Genomic DNA, 18,850 nt, shown 5'->3' with positions numbered 1-18,850 from the left:
TTATTATTTATTTTTATTATACATATATTTATTTCAAAAATAAATGTATTTACGCAAGCCAAATTGAGTGTTCACATATAAATCCCATTTCTTAGAAATAATATTTTTTAGGATTTAAATATATTTAAATAAATTAAAGTAAGTTATGGCACGCTATAAATTATTTTCAATTGTCACAACTTTTGAAATATTATAGAACATTTTTTTAAGAACACACATGCAACTTAAACTATAGAAGTTTGATTGTATCTTATTTTCGATTATGAAAATAATTTATACATAAATCTATGAATTATTTATTCCTGAAATCTTTATTTAATCTGTTTACCTAAAGAGGTCAAATGATTTTTCTGTTACGGCATATTGTTCATCGAAAACTGGTCATGATCTGTTTCTGCATGTATAAAATATAACTGGGCTCGAATCTTAACGCAACTTTACTGAGTTTAGATTAATTTGTTTAAGTAAACTTCATATTTACCATGTTACAGGTACTAATTGGCGTCATTTATGCTGTCTTATACACAATTATCTACCTTTACTACAACTTCCAATTTAACAATGTTCATGCTTCACAATTTTACCGTTTCCTTTATGTTATTTCAAAACAATGGGTTTCCCCCTCTGTTTTTGGAGCGGGAACCAAAACGTGTCCTTCTCTACAGAAATTAAAACAGTATTCAACTTTAATCAATATTTTAGAAGTACGATCTTTTTTTTGTTTCTGTTGCAAATATTTATAACTAAAATTGGATAGGGTTAGGAATTCAAGTATGAGTTGAAGTTTCACATTAGTTAAAAATGAGAAAGTAGAGCATTATATAAGAATAAAGATCTATAAACTCATTGCCGTAAGATTTTGGGTTGAAAGTGGTGTTAATGTCTTAAGTGGTTGGATTAAGATCTCATTAGTGTTTGTTCTCCCCAATGATACCCCTCTATAGACCTAACAAGTGGTATCAGAGTCAATAGTTAAAACCGGCTGAGACAAGTGCAGTATCATCCTAATATCGAAAGTCAGGTTTCAGGTAAGCGTGTCCCGTTAAGAGGGACGACGGTACAGAAAATGAGTACTTGTGGGCTTTCGCTGGAAGGGGAGTGTACCAATGTGGTTGAAGGGACTCACTCTTGAAGGGAAAGATTGTTAGGAATCTAAGTATGAGTCTAAGTTCCACATTGGCTAGAAATGAAAAAGTATAACACTATATAAAAATAAAGACTCATAAATATATTATTTTAAAGTTTTGGATTGAGAACACTGTTAATACCTTATATGATTGGACTCAGATCTCATTGATATTTGTTCTCTAGCTAAAACACCCTCCTTTGTAAACATATTGCTTCTTTTTTATTATTTTCTATGACTACATTAGTACGTTTTCCTCTTTATCTGAATTGAGAATCAGTATCATTAATTGAGGTATAGAAATGTAACTAGGCTTTAACCCGGATGATCAGATAACTATAAAGAATAGATCTTTTGGAGTTTCAAGGTCATTACTTTACTTGGTGAGGTTTTTTTTATCATGATATATGTGCATTAAATAATTTGTATGATCTAATTCTCTTTTTTATTAATTTAATTACTTTTGGGTTATAAACTTTTATAATCAACATTAATTAAAATAATGGAGATAAATAAATTTGTCTTTGTCCATATCGATTTTGATGAAAATATATGCATCGAATGATATGAATATATGAGTAATACAATTTTTTTTCTGGGTTCTCATCCTCATATCCATTTCTATAATTGTTTTTGTCAGTATTTTAAATTACTTACTTAATTAGGCCACTTAAATAAGTTATGTTTTTTTTTCATCCTTATTTTTCGTTTTATTTGAAAAATTAGTACTTTTTTCATTTCTTACAAAATTTTTCATTCCCTCTCAATGTTTGTTTTATTTGTTCAATTGAATTGCATTTCACAAAACACTAACGTCAATTTCATTAATTTAGATTGTTAAGAATAGTTCAAGTGTGCGTCAAAAAGTCTCACATTAGATAGAATAGACAAAGTTAAACATTATATAAGAATAAAGACCCATAACACCATTGCCTTAAGGTTCTGGGGTTAAAGTGATGTCAAATGTCTTATATGTGTAAGACTAATGTCCTATAACCATATGGAACCATAATCTCTCAATGACTATAACTATATGAAGAAATATAAAACCCAACAGTGATATCAGAGCTGATGGTTCGGGTGACCGCATAACTATAACCAAAAGGGGTCACCATACACTTGAAAGGAAATATACCTTATGAAAAGAAAAAAAGATTCACCTTTGAGAGGAGATTGTTAGGAATAGTCAAAGTGTGAGTCAAAAAATACACCATTACCTTAAGGTTATGAGGTTAAATTGTATAAGTGTAATAAAATATATATAACCCATCATAAATAGTTTTTAAGACAAATATTTGATTATTTTTACTCTTTTTCAATATTTTTATTTTTTATCTACTTTTTCACATGAAAATATATAATATTATTCTTTATTATTTATTTTTGTTGTGATTTTTATTTTTTATGAAAAAAATATTTAATTAATATTTAAAAAATGTGAAAACGAATATGGATAGAAGATGAAAATTGTTTAATTTAAACCCATTATTTGATAAGGGTGAAAATATAAAAAGAATTATTTTCATTAGATATGAATATAAAAATAGAGATAAATTTTTACTTTAAAAATGATAATAAAACAATTAAATTCATATATATATATATATATATATATATATATATATATATATTTCAAACAAAACCAACTTCAATATATTTAAGAACTTGTTAATTTTTATAAAATAAGTCCTTAACTATTTTTGTAAAACACGTTAAACTTTTAAATAGGTCAAAACCTAGATGAAAAAGAAGATTATGACAAGTGAAAAGATTATATAAGACTTGGTATTTATAAACTAAGACCCTCCACACAGGCTAGTAAAAGCTAAGCTTAGGTTGTCTTCATCTTTATTTGTATCACACTTAGACAAATGCAAACACCTTTTATTTATAACTCATTCAGATGACTGGGCCACCACCACAGTGCAGCTTGTATTAATGTAAACCATTTTTATTCTCAACACTTTTGGTCAACATATTTACAAACTCTTATCTATATGGTCACACTTCCTTAAAAACTATTTTCTTGGATATAACTTCAAGTATTGCAAAAATATACAAAAATGCATTAATTATATTGAAATATTATAAAATAAAATTAAGCTTTAAAATAGATTGTGTGATTATATAATAAATTAGATGTAATGTATCATGATTTTAGTAAATTGAACAATTTTAAATATTTGAATTATTAAAAAAACTTATTTTAAAGTATATATTTTTTCAATTTTATAAGTTGTTGTCCAATTTAATTCAAGTAATCCTATTTAGACATGATTTAATTTTTAAAAATTAAAGTGATATAATAATTCAATCTATTTTTTGTTAAACAATTCAATTTTTTTATGCATTAATATCAATTTAGAATGTTTTGTATATCATAGTTACAATATAGGTCATATTTAGTTAGAATGAAAAAATAATTTAATTTTTCCAAAACTATTTGTTACTATTTTTATTTTCGGCATTTAATTGGGATGTTCTCAAAATTCTTGATTTTGTGTTGTTCATGTACTTAATAGATTACTTTCAAGTAATTATTTTTCACTGCCTTGTTTTCCAAAAAAAAATAATATATATTTTGACCCTAAGATCCTTATTTCAAATTATGTTCTCTGTTATTTTCCAAGGTATGGATCTCTTCCTACTTCTTCTTTTGTTTATGATTATCATATGTGCATATATAATTAGACTCGTTACCAACCTTTGTGGTGCTTTAAGAATAAGTTGCAGAGTTTGTACATAATGATATTTCCTCACAGATAAAATCTTCCAACCCGCTCTCTATGATTGTTCCTATTAATGTAATATCATTTGCATCATGCATACAGAACCTGATGCAAAGATACACAAGGACTTGTGAACTTCTTTGGTCATGCTCAATTAAAGATCTGTATAAATTATCGGTGAAGAAAGTATTTGTCAGATGGTTCATTTGCTCACTTAATTAAAAATAAATAAAATAGATATTTTTTCTATAGATTCTAATAACCATTTACATGTTTAAAGGAAAGGAAAATAAAGTGAGGAGAAGAGAGACAAAAGTTGTGAATGTTCTAGGTGTGAAAAAAAGAAGTCATTAAAGAAAAAAAAGGACCGTGTAACTAATTTATCATGTGTAAATATGTGCAAATAAGTTATTTTTGAGAAAAAGTTGTATTTCTTATCTCATATATTAAGATTTTCTCTATTATTTATTTAAGTATTTATTAGGGTTCGTTATCCACCTTGTTGGTATGTTAATCCTTAAAAGTTCCAAGAAAACTTATGATATTAATTATCGTTAGTAAAAGATTTTTCTAAACTAGGTCTCGTTGATTTTTTTCTTCTTATTAATGTTTCTCCATATTAAAAGTTTTGATATCTATTAGCTTCTCCCTTCCTCTATTTTTTAGCATATAATTATTTTGTATATTGTTTACATAGAGAAGGTTTGAGCCTGATTTTACTTCCGCTTATTATTTAATATTTATTATCTTTCCAAAAGTAATATTTAGTTGTATTCAACTTTTGTAATTAGGTGTAGTAACTTTTACTAAGTACTATTTTGTATACTCTATGCATCCATTTATTTTATGTTCGATAAGAGTTTGGATTCTCTATTGATTTTTCTCTGTTATTATTTTATTATGCATTCAAAATGCACTGATAACTATTAATTTTAACATATATTAAAATTATCTTTAAAGTACCAAAGCAGTGTATTTTTAATGTTCAGTAGAGAATGACAAAATAAAACTCAACAGAGAAACCAAACTCGATAAATGAGGGTTACTTACAAAACTATTAATAAAACTCACAACACTCGTGCAACAAATGTAATAATGGTTATTTTTTATTTACGGTTGTTGAAACATAGTATATCAAGACATAATAAAAAGAGAGAAATAGACCATGATTGAAAATCGTAATTTTTAGTCAAGTATAGACTACAATTCCACCATATAATCATAGTCTAAAATCATTTTCAAAAAGGGAAAAATACACTATGGTTTTAGAGATAGCCGAAGCTTATAATCCTTTCAGGACAAAAAAAAATATTAGTATAGACTACAATTTTTGGTAGAAGTTGTTACAAGTGGACTTTAAGTGTAATTCAACTCCACAAAACCAACTTATAAGGTGATGATTGCACCCACTTATATATTGTGAATTAGACTTATCTCTAGTCGACGTGGGACTTCCAACACACCCCCTCACGCCGAGGTGTATTCATCTTGTGTGTGAGACAAGAAATTAGTGGGTGGTCCTATATCGGGTGGAATAAAATGTCCAAGAAAGTTCTCTAGGATATGCTCTACCTTGGCTCTGATACCATGTTAGAAGTGAATGTTAAGCCTAACTCAACTCCACAAAATCAGTTTGTAAGGTGAGGATTGCACCCACTTATATATTGTGAATTGGCCTTATCTCTAGTCGATATTAGACTTCTAATAGAAGCATAGCATAGCCTATATTACTAATAAACAAATTTTAAAATAAAAAACAAAAAAAATAGGCAAGCATTAGTGAAAAAAGAAGAAGAACAAGTATAGGCTACATCTTTGGGCTTGAATCATAGCCATATCCAGACTTGACTACATGGTACAACTTTGGTTGGAATCATAACCTATAGTCACTTATTTTCATTTTAGTTAAATATGTTTTTAGTTCCTAAATTTGAATGTGAATTGAAATTTATCTATATCTCAAACTTTGATACATTTTGATCCTTAAACTTTAAAAATAAATAAATATAGTCCTTTTAACTCAACTACATTTTAATTTATTTTTTTACGTGTATAACGTATTTTAGAATGACTTTTGAATTGTTTGCACCATTTCAAAACATTCCAGCTTAAATGTTAGTCTGGAACACTTTTTAACAAATCAAAAAAAAAATAATGTCATTTAGTTAAAAAGACTAAATTCATTCATTTTTAAAATTTAAAAATTAAAATATATCAAAGTTTGAGAGAAAAACAAATACCAATTTTACATATAAATTCAAGTACTAAATACATTATTAATCGTCACTCTTTTTTAAATATTTGTTCTAATTTAGTTTTTACCTACATAATTTTAAATTTTGAAAAATAATTACACAAAATATGCCCGGATACATCCAAATCCCATAACAAAATAGATAAGAATTCTATACTAAAGAGCAAGTAATTAATGTACAAACCTTCAATTTTTGCTTCTTTGAATTGTGTTTTTAATTGAGAGTATGTTTAACCCACAAGTTTAAATAACTCAAGCCATAAGATTAAGTATATTGCAAGTACAATAAATGTGAAAGAAAAGTTTGTCCGTATCAACAAAGAATTTACACCCATTAAAACTAAAATTCAAACATTTCTTTCTTATCTTGAAGATTTGACTCCTATGATTGTTGGTTAAATTTGTTCTTTTGATAATTAGGTATACATTTAAATTATTCACAAGTTCGACTATTCATACGTTACACATTGGTAATTAAAATTAATTAAATAAATATATGTTTTTTCAATTTTTTCCAAGCATCAAATGTTGAGAATATTATTTCACCATGTATTAAATAAGAGGATCATTAAGAGGAAAGCAATGGTAATAAGGGAGTTCTTCCATCCAATACTATAAAATATATATTTATAAACATTACTCTTGATACTTAAAATGGTAGCAGTCCAAATATAAAAATTTAATTGTGACTTAATTCATCTTACCTCTATCAGAAAACAATCGACGTGTTTTGACTATTTTTTTTAGGAGAATGCTAATCAGTGCCCTTAGGGCACGGGTTAAAGAATAATAAATGTGCTTTGATATCATCATTTTTATATTGAAAGCTGAAATAATTAAATATAGTAATTAAAATAGTATAAATGCATATAATAAATTATATAAAGACAAAAATATCCTTTAAAATGTGTAGACAATAACTTACTGTTACAGAACAAGTTTTTGAAATTTTTAAAGTCTCTATTAAAAAGAAAAAAAAATCAATTAAGTCTTAAATTGAACTTTAATTTTATTTTTTTTGTAACATTTTTAGATGTTTAACAGTATTTTTTTTGTTGGTTTTTCTGTTAATTTATACTTTTTCATGTTATTTTTTTAAAGTTTTAGATGTTTAACACTATTTTTTTGTTAATTTAAATTTTCTTATATTTAATTTTTAGCAACATTAAAATATAATTATTTTATTATTTAATTAGTTTTTATATTTTATTTGTGAACATTAAATAAAATATTAAATACACATGTACAATATTTATGGGCCTTTTTGTCTTTTAAAGAAAATAAAGTTGCATTAATAATTATTAGGTCAAGTTTTATTTAATATTATACTTATCTATGTATTTTTGTAAAATTCAATGTATATTAATTATCCTTAACCAATGTCCTTAGGACATTAGTTAGCGAGACTTTTTTTTATTCACTAATTAGGAATTGAACTCTCATCAATTGTTGCTTAACCTCGAGTGACAAAACTGACCAATTCATCATAGGCCCAATAAGAAGGGGACAGGTTAATGATGTTGCTATTTCCTATGTCTTTCATTAGATAATTAAAATATTCAATTTGATAAATTAGAAGACATATGTTTTTTACCTATTAAATTATTTCATTATAATTAACAATTAAACTTAATTTTTAAACGTTATAAATTTAATTTATAATATTACTCCATCTCAAGTATTATAATACAAATAATTTAATCTTTTAAACTAATCTCCAATTAAAAAAATGGGGTCGACAAACTCAATTAGAGTAAGATGATGGGTTGAAACAATTAATGCAATTTGCGATAATATCTCTTTTAGCAATTATTCCTATGACAATTATAAATTTGTCTTAACTTTAATACCAATTAAATTGGATACTTGCCACTAAAAAAACAAAATTAATCACACGTAAAATTAATTTTAGGATTATTTATTTATATTAGGTAATTCAAAACTTTTAGATTACTTAAATATCTAGATTTTGGTTTTGACTCTGGTTTGATTTTTGTATTTTTCGAAAATCTCACTTGTATTTTTATTGGTTTCAATTTGATATTTTTTTAAAAATATGTTGCAATTTGGTCATTTCTTTTAGTATAGTACTAACGATATTAATTAATGTACGTAGTGTCAATTAGCGAGTACATCTTGGTCAAGTTAAGGACAGGTGTATCTGGAGCCAATGTAAGGATAGGCCACATTCAGACATACATCATAGTACTTATGGACTCAAGCATACAGATGTACATCCCAGTACATACGGGCTCAAACATAAAGACGTACATCCTAGTACATATGTACTCAGGTATACAGGCATACATCGTAAATGGAATATAAAACTATAAGAGTGCATCCAAGAATATGAACATCATAAGGGAATGTAGCAACAACTACAGTTGCGATAGGACATTCATAAGGTTTATTGGTATTTACAAAGAAAATAAAAATGGGTTACTAAAGTAATGAAGTCATTATTAGACTCAAGTAATATAAAGAAGGGTTCAATGTCCAAGGTAAGGGGACTTATCTTTGCAATCATCTTTTACTCACCCCCAAATTGAAAGTATTACTAACTTGAGCCTGGAGTGCTTGCAAGTACCCACATTTCAGGTGTATCACCCATAAGCAGCTTAGAAACAATCCCCGAGGAGAAGAAGTGAAGGATAAAAGACTCTTGAGATCACTTGGTTCCATACAAGAACATTACATATTCAATATTAAAAGGAATATTGTTTCTTCAATATCAATTATAATAGAAATAAATTATATTATAATTATATTCATTTCAAATTAGAATAGCAAATAAAATTTTATTAGAGGCAAAACATTTATTAAATTTGCAAATATTAATGAAACCTAGTTGATAAAATTTAAAAAATATTTTTAATAAAGATATAAAAGAAAAATAAATATTCAAATTAAAAATTATTTTAAATGACTATTTACTTCAATTTTTTAAATTCTAATAAAATCTATTTTTAATATACTAATAAAAATTATATTACAACACTTGATCAAAATCATATAAAGAACAAAGATTAAACTAATAATAATAACATTTAAACATAGATCTTTCATATTTTGAACTTCAATGTATGTTGGATGGTGACAAAAAAATTCATGAAAGATTATATTAAATTATTATATTATATTAAAGAAAAATTATTTATAAAATTATAGCGATAAAATTACACATATGATAATGAGTTAGAAAATAAAAATAATCATATAAAAAATATCAAAATAATATTCTACATTATAAAAATAAACAACAAATAAAAATATTAAAAAAATTATCAAATGTGTATCTTAGAAACAATTTCAAAGACCATTTAATGAAATTGCACAAAGAAAAACAAATGTATAATTAAGGGTACGATAAGATGAAAACACTTTAGATATCATTAGAAAATATATAACGAAAATGGTTTTGGCGAAATAACTATTTTTCAAATGAAACAAAAATTAATAATAATGGAATAAAGAAGATAAATTTTTTATATTGTTTAATAAAAGAAAGGTTTATACTATGGAACATTTAAATTGATAGTGTTAAACATTCTCATGTGAAAAGAAAATATATAATAAATAAAAATATTAAAAAAGAGTAAAAATATTCAAATGTGAAACGAAAAATATTTAATTGACATACATCATTTGAACATAATTGCATAAAAGTTGAAATAAGACCATAAATATAGTAGAGATGAGAATGAATTTTATGACAAACTAGACAATAGAAAAAATAAAAAAATAGAATATATATATATATATATATATATATATATATATATATATATATATATATATATATATAATGGGTATAAAATTACTTAATAAATAACGAATATTTTAATAATTTAAAGTAAATGGGTATGGGAATGGGTAATATATGCAAGCTTATCATCATTATCATCTAATGTGAGTTTAGTGGTGAAATTATGAATGGGAACAACTTTTTAGATCTCAAAGCTGTAATCTCTCTTATGCAATGTTAATTTCCTCGTTGCCCATACCTTATTCAAACTAGTCCTGAATGCAAATATTTATAATCGTAAGGTCAGGTTTAAAATCGAAATCCTTCAAAAAAAATTACAAAGATTTGATATGTTGGAGGCCACAATTTTTTAAATGAGTTTTTAATTCTTATAATATTTGTTGTCATTTATTTTAATCATCACATGAATTCTAAAATAGAAAAACATGTTTTATGTGCATATAAATATATTATTTTTAAATTTTGTAAATATAATAACTTTTTGGTTTAATCTTTATATATACATATATATTAATTCGTTTGTCCCGACTTCGATGCGAGTGATGACTTTCATCACACTCATGATTTTAATAGGTGACGAAGAGTATTTTTTGAATTAAAAACTTAAATTGTTTTTTAAAAAAAGACTGTTATATTTTCGGAATATAATAATTAATGAATTTAAAGAAAATTTAAACCTAATCCACATCTTGTTTATAAAATGTTTTTGTTGAATTCTTTATCATTTGGTATAATTTCATTTTGAAATTATCAAAATATTGAAATTTAAAAAAAATCGAATTTGAATAAGTCTTGTCAAATTCTCATAACTTCATAAAGAAAAAGTTTAACTATGTAAGGATAATTTTATTTTAACTAAAATAAAGTTGTGTCAAGTTAAGACAAATTTCATAAAAAGTTGAAACCGTCACGACTTAAAATGATATAAATTCATTTCGTAAGAGAATCGAATTCGTTACAGCATCAAATGAATTTAGTACATTCAACTTTAGCGCATTTCATAAAGAAACTATGAAAACATAGTATAATTTCAGTATATCCTACATCGTGTAAAACATATAAGTCGTCATTTCAAACTGTGATGACTTTAACATTTTTATCAAAGTCATTTTAACTTATTACAACTTCATTTTAATTAAAGGAAAATCACACAAAACTTTGTTTTAGTTAAAATTAGGTTAAATTATTCATTTAGTCCCAATTTTCGTAAGTAAATTTGAATTTGGTCCCTTAATTTTTAAAAATGTTACCTAGGTCCTTAATTTTAATATTTTGTATCAATGAAGCCTCTTTCATTGTTAAGAGTATAGTGACATAGAGATATGAAATCTGAACAGTGAAGTGGCACAGTAATGTGGTCACTAAGGTGCATGCTCCAACCCCTACAATAACTTTCTTTATGCATGACATCATTGGTGGATCAACCCCTTCAGAAAGAATCGTTGTTGGTACCATTGTAGACACTCAAACAGCTAAACTTCCCTTCTCAAAACCCAACAACAGGATCTTCCCCTTTAAAGGTGCCATACCATTAGTTGATACAAACACTACCACTAATCTACACACTCAAGCACCACCATGGTCATAAAAACCATTGACAAAAACAAGGTTGTTATTGATAGGAATCCACTGGGAGCATCACTAGACAAGTTTTTGTTCGGAAGAATAACGGTTATTGATGATGAAATTACGCAAGGGCACGAGTTTGGGTCAGAGGTTATTGGTAAAGCACAAGGATTTCATTTGACTAGCTCATTGGATGGAAGTAGCCGAACCATGGCATTTACGATTGTGTTTGGTGGTGAAGGTGATGATGAGGAGGATGTTGTTAGTTTCTTTGGTGTGCACACGACAACTATAAAGGAGTCTCATATTGTTGTTGTTGGAGGAACTGAAAAATATGATAATGCAAAAGAGTATGCCAAAATTCAGACACTGCCTTCACCTCAACAACATATCACAAATGGCTTCGAAACACTTCTTCATATTACTATATACGTAGCTTAGATAATAGATCATAGCAATTAGCAAGGCAGATTACATATTCTTTGTAGTTAAAGAAGCAAAACTTTTTTCTATGCATGAATGGAAATTTATTATCAAACAGTTGGATATCCAAATTTTCAAGTGTTCTCAAACAGTTGCATACTTAAAATTCTACCTTTTAAACTTTATCTTTAGACACTTAATAACACCTGTTATATTTGTTTTGTACATCATGACATCCATATTTGGACCACTTTTTTTGTGTTATAAAAAGGTTACATAGTGGACCAAATTTATTTTGTAATGCTGAATGTTTATGGAGCATTATATGTTTATGAATATAAGCAGGTGTCCTTTTTAATACATATCATTTGTGTTATTTCGACAAGTTTAGAAGACTGAAATAATTCATTATGCCCAAATGAAAAATTAGTGCTATTTTGACAAATTAAGAAGACTCAAATAATTCAATATTTTACCCCAACTATTGCAATTTTTTCATTCATAATTAAACATTACAAAAATAACACAAACCAACCATCTGAACTATAAAACAGTCATGGATTTGTAACCAACAGATACACTACAATTATATTGAATACACGCAAAACACCAACTACCCATGTAAACACACTAAGCCTTTTTTTCAATTGACTTCATGCATTTCTCAATTTCTCCTATCACCACAAACCTCACTCCAACAGTGTATTCTGCATTCATATTCGCACCACAACCTTCAACATTCTTTATACTCATACCATCTTTTTCTTCAACTTCTCACGTAGAATGATGAACAATGGGATATTTATGGATGATTCATTACACATTTATATTGAAAATTTTTAACTGTTTTCAAATGTATTTAAATATAAATGATACATTTCAGTCTCATATCTCCACGTCACTGTTCTCTTAACGTCGTTTCTGTCATTTTAACGGAAGGACTTCATTGATACAAAATATCAAAATTAAGGACCTAGGTAACACTTTTAAAAATTAAGGGACCAAATTCAAATTTATTTACGAAAATTGGAACCAAATAAATAATTTAACCTTAAAATTAATTCATCTCGGTATGATACGACTTTATCCTTATATTTGTTCAAGTTTCAATTTTTTTAAAAAGTTACCTCATTTTGATAATTTTAAAATGAAATTAAAAAAAAAAAACGGTTTCGTTGATTAACTATAATGTCAAGCATATTTATAATCCTGTATTTTTAACATAAAGAGTAAACAAAAAACATGGCCAATAATTTCAACTTTGTGCTTGCTTGAATAAAACTTCTTACACATTTTTATGGTTTATAGTCACTCACATTTGGCAGCATCAAAATATAAGTGCACATAAAAAATATAGTCTATACGACAATTAACCAGACAGTAAAATGTCGCAGGTACAAAATAATATGCAGGTAATAACCCAGAATGATTCACACTATAAACAGGTTAAGGTGTCAACAAACTCAAGCTCGGATACACTGGTAAATTAGCATGTGGAACAAGCACTTTCGGACACGTAATAATGTATGTCTAAAATTTGAAAAAAAAAAATCTGCGCATGCGTGCTGGTGGGGTGCTACCCTCTATAAATCTAAACGACCCCACTTGTGAGTTCTTTCCTTAGATTGGGTTCGCGTTTAGGTATTCAGATATTGCTGGAAGAGGTAATTGAGATCTCGTTTTCTCTTGGAAGCTATATATGAACCAAAGAATGTCTATCAAACTACATGACCACCATTTGTTTTACTTCCTACTTTCAGGAACCATTGCTGCTCTCATCTTGCTTGCACAAACTGAAGTAAAATTTTCAACATCATGACCTCAATGGAGGAATCATGGACTAGTTGGCTCTGTGATATGGTAAAAGCATAGTATCATAACTATCGCTATTATTAATGTTTACATGCTTGCACTTTTTGCTTAAATTTCAGTACATTGTTGCAGGAGCCAGATGATTACAGTTTCATCGGTCAATCAGACATAAAGGTGGAGGATGTGAATGGAAGTTTAGCATCTCCATGTGATATAGCCACTGCATTAGAAGAGAACCCGCAGAGCTCATTTTCCACTGAGAGTCACTCTGAGAGTGGCATAGAAGAGAGGCCTTTGAAGTTGCTCAAGACATGCACTTCAAACTCTGCCAAAACAGACCAACTCTCACAAATGAAAGCTTCCATACCCTGCTCCTATATTCTTTCCTTTGACAACACCAATCCACCAACAACAAAGGTTGAATCGGCTATAAAGCCAGAAACCAAGGTTGCGAATCGTGGGATATCTCTGCCTTCGAAGAATGAACCAAAACGTGTTACTCAGGAGAGCAAGAAAACGGGCTCATCAGCCAGATCTTCTCATCACACACAAGATCACATAATCGCGGAGAGAATGAGGAGAGAAAAGATTAGCCAGCAGTTCATAGCCCTCTCATCCCTTATTCCAGACCTCAAAAAGGTTCATTTTTCTTTTTATAGTGTTCAAGCTTTGAAATCATGTTACTCAAACATGTAAATATATATACAGATAGATATATTTGTATTATGGCACTAAGGAACTGTAATTTGTTTGAAGATGGACAAGGTGTCTGTATTGGTGGAAGCTATAAGGTACGTGAAGGAGCTGAAGGAAAAAGTGAAAGTGATGGAGGAACAGGGCAAAAGGAAAAGGCAGGAACCGGTGACGCGTGGGAAGAAAGCTCAGGAGGACGAGGATGTCTCAGACACTTCATCAAATTCCTGTGAGTTCGGAAATTCTGAAGATCCCTCATCCAAAATAAATCTTTTACTGCCAGAAGTCGAAGCAAGGGTGTCAAAGAGGAACGTGCTGATTCGAATCCTCTGCGAGAAAGAAAAGGTAGTGCTGGCCAACATTTTTAGAGAGATAGAGAAACTTCATCTCTCAGTCATCAATAGCAGCGCCTTATCTTTCGGTTCCTCTGTTCTCGACACAACCATCGTGGCCGAGGTACCTTACTACTGTTACTATTAAAAAATCATTTCCCTTAAAAATAACTTTTTTAAATTTAATGGATTTTTAAAAAAGATGTTTGAAATTTCACATAAGATAGGTGAGATTGTTAACAAGTGTTGGTTTGTTTGATTTTATGGCAGATGGAGGATGAATTCAACATGAGCGTGAAGGAACTGGCAGGAAATCTGAGAGTACGACTGATGCAGTTTATGTAGAGGATGCAGAAGACTGAGATGCAATAAAGACCATGAATTCAGTGTATTAAATATCGTAGTAAATCTAATCTTTGTTGTTTGCTTCATATGTAGAACTTAGAAGTAGAAGAAAACTAGAAATAGTTGCTACATATGCGATGCGATGTAAAACATCATTAGACTGAACCGGTTAGAGAGAGGTAATGCCGTAGTGGACCAACAATAAAGCAGCATGGTCCATTACGGGAAAATGGGATTTAACTTGTTGCAAAAAGGCTCAGCCTCGGAAACTATGCATTCTATAACTTCCCTCGCTATTTTGTTTTGGCTCTTCACAAGTGTTATTCCTATTTAGATTCACGATACTAAATATTAAAGCATTTGTCTTTTGATTTTAGTCATTTTAATCTATTCTTATCCTAAATAAGTGAGTTTTACTCTGTTGAAATTTTATTCATGATTATTGAATAAGAAGAAGTTATTTTGAAAATACGAATGAAGAAAGAGAATTTATAGAATTATATATGAGTGGCATGAGTGGTGCAGTGGTTAAAGAGCAAGCATAGGGGACCACTTGCAATGTTTTAGAAAAATCGTTTGAAATAGTGGGGGGCTTGTTTCATGGCACGTACCTTGGTACGCAAAGGAATCTCTGGTGGACTGGTGAGCCATCATGTGAACGTTGTTGGATATCATAATATTTAAATCACCAGCATAGATTCATTAATTGAAAATGGTTAAATTGGTTGGTTATCTTTTTATATAGTCTTCTTCACAGATGGCTCAATAATAAAATAAATAAATAAATAAATGATATTCTATAACAGGAAATTTTACATTATTTAATGTACCATCTGTACTTTCAATTCTATACTATAATTGATGCTTACAGTAAAACTATTGTTAAAGAAATAATAAAGATAGAAATAAAAAAAAAGTATGAGAAAAAACTTAATATGAAATATGTTAGTAGTTTTTTTTTATTTTTTAGGAGTAGAAACTTTAATTTATGTCGAGTTTGTGGAATCATTTATGTTTTTAAACTGTATTTGAAATATAATTTTAAGAGACTTTGGTTGAAGAATAATTTTTTTTTTAATTTATCATACTTGTTTAGATCAATCAATGACTCCTTAGAGTCTAAGAGAAATATAACGATAATGTTTGTACTTGTATAAACATATGTAATTTAAAAAAAGAATTTATGTTTTTCATAAGAAAAATTATTATGATGATAAATTATAATTAATTTAACTTTTATTTATAGAACAATATAAGATATTTAATATTTTATTTATATATTTTTTGTAATAGGTATGTTTCTTGTGAAGTGTTATTTGTATTATCAATTTGGTGTTGTATTTTTGTATTTATATATATATATATATATATATATATATATATATATATATATATATATATATATATATAAATAAATTTTTATGTAACGGTAAATGTTCACATAGAGATTTCAAAATTCATATATAATAATATCTAACATAATTTTTTCTGGAAAAAAAATGAAAAATAATATTATTCTTATTTTCCCTAAATCGTATTTTTGTCTCTGCATGTTTAATTTGTCATCTTGATATTCCAATTTTTAGATGTGCGCTTTAGCCTCCCAATCTTTAGAACTAAGTGATTTTGATCTTATCATGAAATCTCCGTGCATTCACCACCGGTGTCTCAACATTGATTATGATGTAACTTTTGTATGGTAGCATGGCTCATACCTTACGAGGATTTAATAACTTCTGCTGCTGGACAAATGACCTTATGTAGTTTAATTAAAAATTCAAACAAATTAAAATTAAAATATTTGACATTTTAGAATTAAATATATTTAGATGTTATTGATATTATATAAATTATATAACTTTGTTTTTCTATAGCTTGTTAAATGATACTCGTTTTATTTAATGAATTATTTTACATTTGACATCAGAAATTATTTTTTTAACTTTTATCGTAATAATTTTATTGTTTGCTTTTGTGAATGTCATGAAAGAAAACTTCAATGTATTTGACTATTTCTAGTTGTATAATAATTTTAGGTCTTTTTCTAATAGTTTAGTTTTTTTTATCAAACACTTAAACTTCAAAAATAGATTAGACATATACGGTAGATTATTATTAGGGTTAGTCTCCCATGTATATAATTACTCAACTTTTCTTCAATCTAATGTTAAAGTTAACTTACAGTGTTACTCAATAGATGATTTTATGTTTCCTTATTAAAAGTTAATTCATTGAAAACTTATTAAACAAATTTGCTTTCACAACACGAGTTTCAAAAACTTAATTAATGAGTAAAATGTTTTATTAGGTATTTTGTTGCACTTATAGACTATAAAAGATATTTTTTAATATCTAATTAATCAAATATTAATACATGATGATCAAACTATAACAAACATTAAACACAAAAACAAAATTCTAATTGAGTAAAGTCATGCATATATATATAAAAACTGTCAAAATGAGTTGGAATTCGCGAGCCAATTCGGTTTACCATGTATTCGAGTCGGGTTGAGTTGAAATTTTTTTACAAATTTTAATACGGATTAATTTTTGATCCGGCTCATCTAGAACCCGGCTCACCCGGGTTGAACCCGTGGTGAGCCGGGTTGGCCCATCAACCCGCAGATAAAAGGGTCACACAAGTATTTTTTTATTTTCTTTATTAAGTTAGACTTTACATTTGGGTCATGTTAGGTTATTTTTTCATCCAACACATAAATAATTTGTATTTTTTTATTATTTTTGTTTGTATTTGGATTGTATTAAAGTTTATTTAGATTTTAATTAGAATTACAATTTAGTTTTGACTGAAAAAATAAAAAATTATATATTTTTTTTAATTAAGTGAACCCGTGAGCCAACCCGTTTAACCTGTCAACCCGTAGTGGGTTGGGCTGGGTTTGAATTTTTTTGGCTCATTAAAAAGTGAGTTGGGTTGGGTTGGCTCACTAAATCATCAACTTGTGGTGGGAGTCGGGTCGGACCGAGTTACCGATTTTGACAGTTCTAATAAAAACAATATCAGTTACATGAGAGTTTATTTGGTTGCATCTAATTCCAACAAAATTGTTAGAAAATGATTAAACAAATAATACTATTAATAATTAAAATATGAAATAATATAATAATAATAAAAAATAATAGATAAAAAATAAATGAGGTAAGGAGTAGAAATATTTTGGATTGAGACACGCATAACGCTATCTTTAGAGAGAAAACGTCCTTACTGCATATAGCAAAACAAAATCACATGCTTCTCTCCCAATATACAACAACCTGTTAGATCGATCGAATGCAGCAAAGGATCTCCGAACATTATGAATATTAATGTCTTAAATATAATACAGAGAAGAAAGAATAAGACTTTTGAGAAGAATCTACTGTTTGTTGTGTCTTTCCTGATGCACTTAGGTGGTATTTATAGGTAGAAAAGAGAGACACAAGAATAAATTGTGATAAAAAATATAGTCTTTAATAATAAATAGCATTAACGCATAAAATTACAAGTCCATGAAAAATATTAGTAACACTAGTATTTTAATTATTTATTTTTGAAATTATATTAAAACATTTCTAACAAAAATGAGTTTAGCTCTTCATTATCATTAAGAGCCCAATAAGAATATGAATGATGGAAGAAATGAAAAACCAAAGAGGAGAGTGGTGTAGAACTCATGCGGAAAAATGAATAAGGACTAACCTTCAGTCATTGCCATTGTCACAAAAATCTTTAATGTGCTTTTTTGTTTTAAACCCTCACTCTCTAAATTTTGATGGTATAACATAATGTAAAAGAGAGCA

The 18,850-nt window shown here is 27.7% G+C and overlaps 1 protein-coding gene and 1 pseudogene across 1 annotated transcript; both read left to right on the top strand.

Moving 5' to 3' along the window:
- The first annotated feature begins 8,215 nt into the window (after window positions 1–8,215).
- LOC114175500 lies at window positions 8,216–11,882 on the top strand (annotated as a pseudogene).
- A 1,541-nt stretch (window positions 11,883–13,423) lies between these two features.
- On the top strand, window positions 13,424–15,177 carry LOC114176986 (transcription factor bHLH18-like). Its single transcript, XM_028062192.1, has 5 exons — window positions 13,424–13,528; window positions 13,625–13,724; window positions 13,809–14,315; window positions 14,433–14,825; window positions 14,972–15,177. Exons 2-5 carry the CDS (start codon window positions 13,680–13,682, stop codon window positions 15,044–15,046), a joined length of 1,020 nt encoding a protein of 339 aa, XP_027917993.1. The 5' UTR covers window positions 13,424–13,528; window positions 13,625–13,679; the 3' UTR covers window positions 15,047–15,177.
- Window positions 15,178–18,850: the final 3,673 nt, after the last annotated feature.

The sequence above is a fragment of the Vigna unguiculata genome, chromosome 3 (genome assembly GCF_004118075.2).
Source record: "Vigna unguiculata cultivar IT97K-499-35 chromosome 3, ASM411807v1, whole genome shotgun sequence".
NCBI classification, from domain to species: domain Eukaryota; kingdom Viridiplantae; phylum Streptophyta; class Magnoliopsida; order Fabales; family Fabaceae; genus Vigna; species Vigna unguiculata.
The sequence above is the reverse complement of the archived record's forward strand: the minus strand, read 5'-3'. Positions and strand labels throughout refer to the sequence as shown.

Excerpts from the sequence above, each read along its gene's own strand:
- LOC114176986 (XM_028062192.1), top strand. The coding sequence starts at position 13,680 with ATGACCTCAATGGAGGAATCATGGACTAGTTGGCTCTGTGATATG. Across the intron at positions 13,725-13,808 it reads CTAGTTGGCTCTGTGATATG|GAGCCAGATGATTACAGTTT; the intron begins GTAAAAGCATAG and ends ACATTGTTGCAG. Across the intron at positions 14,316-14,432 it reads TTATTCCAGACCTCAAAAAG|ATGGACAAGGTGTCTGTATT; the intron begins GTTCATTTTTCT and ends ATTTGTTTGAAG.